We start from the raw sequence: 6000 nt of genomic DNA on the forward strand, positions 1-6000 counted from the left end.
TGGCCGAAGAAACTAATAGCCCCACCCCAAAGAGACACAATCATAACAAAAGAAGTAGCGTACAGTATACACTTTTGAGGAAATCAACTTTATACTGTAAATGTTATTAAAAAACTTGAAGCAGTTTTTACACTCTAAAATTTATTCTATAAAAGTACTTTGCACATAGTAGTATTAGTTCTATATAGAACCATAATGTCCAATATTTATATAAATATATATATATATATATATATATATATATATATATATATATATATATATATATATATATACATAAATTATTTTAATACTGAAATGGTTCTTCTTTTTGTAAGGGTTCTAACTTAAAAATGACTCTCTTCACCTTCAAAACATTTTCGCAAAATTTTCTGTATATTTACCACAAAAGGCAGCCCATAAAGCCCAACAAGACTCTGAACTGCCAACATAAAGCTTTTAGTAATTATAGAAGCTGCCAGAATTTGGCTGCAGGCAGACTTAAACCACCGCAACACTATGAGTGGACCATTGGGTCTGAGCCAGAGCTGAAACCGAAGATCAATGAGTGTTTAACATCACACCTCATTCACTATATTACACATAAACATACTCCAGAGTATAGCAGGCCATTCTGCTCCCGCAAAAGAATCAATGAGAATATCTCAAATAGAAATTACTAATAACAAAGACAGATCGTTCTAAAAACCAAAATAAAACCTGAGCTCAATCAATCTGTAGTCCAATTCTACAGCATCGTTCCTATTTTTCTGGGAAGACGGTTATTCATATGACGTATGTAAATGAGACAACAGAGTATGATGAAACAGTGTACCACAACAACCTTCACAAAAACTGCTGATTTTTTTCTCTCTGTGCTCATACAAGTTTTATACAGAGCCCAAAACCTGAGGAAAATGTGAACTCAGAATACCTGAATGTTCTGCTTTCTAAGATTAAATCTAAATAATAATAAAAAAAAATCAATGCTTTGCAGGCATCTAGAAAAGGCAAGCGACTGGAACAGAAGGATTAATGTTAGTAATGGTATTGAGCACGTACACACACACACACGCGCACATGCGCACACACACCTTATGGGAAACAGCAGGTACTGGGTTCATACATCAGGTAAATGGGAAACATGGGACATGTAATCAGCTTGATGTACCAAACTGCTTTCTGGTAACATGATTGTGGCCCAAAATATGATCAGTAACAGTGCTAAAACACAATATGTATAAATTGCTTATAGTGCCAAGAAATTTTAGCAGAAAGACTCTAATGCTACAGCAAAAAATATTGTAGAATTGCATGTAAAAAAATGACAATACAGGGAATATATCATATATAAAATCCTAAAAAAGCGAAGACATTTTTGAAAGGTATTTAAAAAGAAAATATGCAATTTTACTTCTAATATACTTCCAAAAAATGCATTTTTAAAAATGTAACATTTAAATATTATTGTTATGATTATGATTGTTAATATTATTATTATTAACAACAACATTAATAATAATATTAACAACAACAACAAAAACAACAACAACAATAATAATATTAACAACAACAACAACAAAATTATTATTATTATTATTAACAAGACAACAACAATTCTAAAATGGCTGTACTAAAATACTAAAAACAACAACATAATAATAATAATAATTATTATTATTATTTATATTATTATTATTATGTTGTTGTTGTTTTTGTTGTATAATAAAATATTAATAATGTTTATAAAAAATTACAATACAATCCTATGTGAATGCTGTTAAGTTTGTAAGCGAAGATAATTTAGAATATAAATTTTATTCATGTTAAAATATGTGATGATCCAAACTACACAGCAGCTGCTATTGACCCCCAATTAATGCCAGCTGCTTCATTAATGTCATATATACAGAATAAAAACAGCAAGTAAAATGTACTATTATAGCAGAACACTGCCTCAGCCAATAGGAGGGAGTCGACAGCTTAACGGGAAGTTTCTGTCTGCAATAATAAGCAGATGGACTTTTTACATCATCATCTGAAACGTCGGAAAGACTAAGAGCAAATTACATCAAAATAAGATTCTAAAAGGATTTCAGCCAAAATTTGGAAGCAATCAACATCAGAGCTCCAAGAAATCAAACAATGACAATTCCATGAACATTCCTTTAGGATGTATCTGACATGTTTTCTTCCTCAAGTATATACATACTAACCTCAGCTTATATTTATATCCCAATCATAAAAATAAAACAGCCAAACGCCCCCCCCCCCCCCCCCCCCCCCCCCCAAAAAAAATTATAAAATAAATAAAAAGGAATTTCTGTAACAATATATTTCACCTCCAAAAAATGACACCGTTTCCATGTGCATTCCATTGGGATCTAAAAAAACCATGCATGCCGATTTCTTAAGATCCGGTGTATTTTTAAACCTCTGCTTACATTGATATTCCAACCACAAAGCGCACAAAAAAACCAAACATCTGCACTGGTGATGCGTAAAGGAGACATTCAGTCCTCCTCCGTATTAATAGTCTTTTTGCGCATGCAGCATATAGTTCGATTCAAACTACAAACACTATTACAAAGCAACAGAGATGTTTATACTGATCAGAATGAGGTTAAACCGTGAATCGTGAGTCGAACAGAGCCCCTTTGCGCACATACCTCTCACTTTGGTCAGCGTGAGCACCGGACTGTTACAGGCGGACAGCGGCGCGACCCGGGCCGAATGTTTCTTCATATTTGACGAGCTCGGACAGACGGAGCTCAAGCCGCATCGACTACATCGCTAAAAGCTGATTAGTGTCCGGACTGCTGTGGATGTGTGTAGCCCTGATCTCCCTCTGAGGATCCTCCTGCATGCTCCACGCGGGACAGCCAGTGCTGCAGCCCGTCTCTCTCTCTCTCTCTCTCCCTCTTTGCCCTATAGAGTTTGCACAGCTTGGGGATATGGAGATCTGCAGTGATGGGGATCCTGCCAGCTGCGTCGCTGTACCGCAACATGTTACCCGCCTGTGCCTTTGCTGATGGATATTATATCCGAAAAATAAAGATCATGAATGTTTCAAGTAGCCTATGAATGAAGTAATAGGAATGTCACTGAAAAGAGAACTAAAGTGAAGCTCAGAGGGAAGAATAAAACAAGGTTATCCCATAAATATGTTTTATAATAATAATAATAATAATAATAATAATAATAATAATAATAGGGGCGAAGCAGTGGCGCAGTAGGTAGTGCTGACGCATCACAGCAAGAAGGTCGCTGGGTAAAGCCCCGGCTCAGTTTTCGTTTCTGTGTGGAGTTTGCATGTTCTCCCTGCGTTCGCGTGGGTTTCCTCCAGGTGCTCCGATCAACATTAGAATAACAAGCACAATTTGTTAACCCTTACATTGTAGGGAACATAACAGCTGCGTCAGAAAATTATATATCTACAAAAATAAATTTGGTAATGTTCTACTTCCATTACTATTACCATTAATAAAATCAAAACTATTATTAATAATTTAAATAAAGTAATAAATGACTAATGATAATATTTTAAACTATTCACATAGAAATAAGTTTGTTTTAATACTTTTTATATAGAAACACATTTTAATTAATAATTAACCATTTAAAATAAATGTATAATATTAATAATATAAAAAATATTATTATTGAATTCCAAATAATATATTCAAATGGTTAATAATATTAATAATAATGATAATATTGATACTAAAATTTATAACAACAACAACAACAACAACAACAATAATAATAATAATAATAATATTAACAATTATTATTATAAAGTTTCTTATTATTATTATTATTATTATTATTATTATGCAACTATCTGTATCTGTCAAAAGAATTAACTTAATGTCAGTGGACCAAGAGTCCCTCTAAGGCAAGCCAGTTCATTTGGGTTCATCATCCAGGGGGCAGATAATTCTGGTCATGTAAGGTCACATAAATATTGTGCCCATATTAAATGTAGAAACCACATAATATACACAAATGACAGGTTTTAAATGTATTAACTGAAGTAAAAAAATGTATAAAGAAGAAAAAGGAGGAATATTTCTCCAAATATGTCCTTCATTATTGCCCAGAAAATAAATAATAATTATTATTAGTAAATTATCATTATCAGTTAATAATGATATAAAATAATAATATTATTATCTCATCTCATCTCATCTGATTTTCATCCACTTTTCCAGGGCCGGGTCGCGGAGGCAGCAGTCTTAGGAGAGAACCCTAGACTTTCCTCTCCCCAGACACTTCCTCCATCTCCTCCTGGGGGATCCTGAGGCATTCCCAGGCCAGCTGAGAGACAAAGTCCCTCCAGCGCGTCCTATGTCTTCCCCGAGACATCCTCCCAATGGTACATGCCTGAAACACCTCCCTAGGTGTGTTTCCAGGAGGCATGCGAAACAGATGCCAGAGCCACCTCAGCTGACTTCTCTCGACGTGGAGGAGCAGTGGCTCTAATCCGAGCTCCTCCCGGGTGACAGAGCTCCTCAACCTATCTATAAGTGCACCCTGCCACCCTGTGAAGGAAACTCGTTTTGGCCGCTTGAATCCGAGATCATGCTCATGACCATGAGAGTATACTGTAAAAAAAAATGATGTCTGGCCACAATAAATATGGCTCATTAAAATAAACAGATTTCACTTAAAAAGTTTAGTTTTGGACATTGCTTAATTTTAAACTACAATTACTGCATAAAATGTTGATTTCACTGCTTACTTTATTTAATAATGAAAAACAACTAACATTTTTTTTTGTAGAGTTAGCAATGATTTGAGGTTTCTTGACACCCAGTAATGTATAACATGTTATTATGTTATCTTTTTAGAATTTTTTTTTTGGTGCCCATTGAATGTTTGACAAGCACAGTTTTGAACGCTACTTTAAAGAATACTCTTGAATTGTTTTTGAATTATTGTAATGTGTATTTATAAAGCGCATTTATTGTGTATGGCCATACACCCAAAGCGCTTCACAATCATGAGGGGGGCGTCTCTCCACACCACCACCAGTGTGCAGCATCTACTTGGATGATGCGACGACAGCCACAGGACAACGGCGCCAGGGTGCTCACTACACACCAGCTATAGGTGGAGTAGAGAGACATTGATAGAGCCAATTCGGTGGAAGGGGATGATTGGGAAGCCATGATCGTATGGGCCGAGAGGGACTTTGGTCAGGACACCGGGGTTACACCCCTGCTCTTTCACGAGAAGTGCCATGGGATTTTTAAAGACCACAGAGAGTCAGGACCTCGGTTAAACAATTCATCCGAAAGATGAGATTGTTTCTATTAAGGCAGTACATTTTTGAACATTTTTGCTATTCTTTGAACAACTAAACATGTTTTACAAAATGTTTTAAGATGCATTTGTCAAATAAAGAAGTACTTTAACACTGTTATCTGTTGTTTCTTCCACCATTTGTAATGTGTAGCTAATTGTAAGTTAACTGATAAGTGACTTGGTATTTTAAAGTTAAATAACTAAACATTTTCAATTAAAATGAGCTTAAGATTTTATAATTGGTAAACAGAACTTTTGGTAGAAATAAGTTAAATTTGTAAACAAAAACTGCTTAAAATATTGTATTACACCAACCAATTAACTTGCCTTTCGGGTCAGCTCCTTCATTACCACAACAGACCGATACATCGACAGCATTACTGCTGCCGCCTGTCAATCTTATGTTCCATCCTTCCCTTATAATAACAATAATAATTAATAATAATAATTTAGCAAACACCAACGTAACAATACATCATTTATTATTAATATTATACTGTATATTATTGGTGTTCCTGTTTTTGCAGGGAAAAAACAAAATTACAACTGTGGGGGTTAAAACGTCACCTGCTAAAGACAGGTCATTCACTTTCCTGCCTTCTCTGCAGTTCTCCTTCAATTTACTGCAATCCTGCCCATTTTCCACTCCTGTTTCCCTCACAGCTAGGCAGGTGTTTAATGGAAAAATCATGATGGAAACCAGAAGAGGAT

General features: G+C 34.9%; 1 protein-coding gene across 3 annotated transcripts in view; it reads right to left on the minus strand.

Annotated features, from left to right (window-relative positions):
* slc35f3b (solute carrier family 35 member F3b) overlaps nt 1-6000 on the minus strand; it is a 120753-nt gene that overhangs the window by 50167 nt on the left and 64586 nt on the right. Inside the window, exon 1 of one of the 3 annotated variants that reach the window (XM_087279687.1) lies at nt 2649-2909. The exons of the other annotated variants lie outside the window; for them this stretch is intronic. Within the exon in view, the coding sequence (XP_087135813.1) occupies nt 2649-2724 (76 nt within the window). The 5' untranslated portion in view covers nt 2725-2909. Of the gene's footprint in view, nt 1-2648; nt 2910-6000 lie in introns of those variants that run through there. 3 annotated transcript variants of the gene reach the window in all.

The sequence above is a fragment of the Danio rerio genome, chromosome 13 (assembly GCF_052040795.2).
Source record: "Danio rerio strain M-AB ecotype USA chromosome 13, GRCz13ab, whole genome shotgun sequence".
Classification (NCBI taxonomy): Eukaryota; Metazoa; Chordata; class Actinopteri; order Cypriniformes; family Danionidae; genus Danio; species Danio rerio.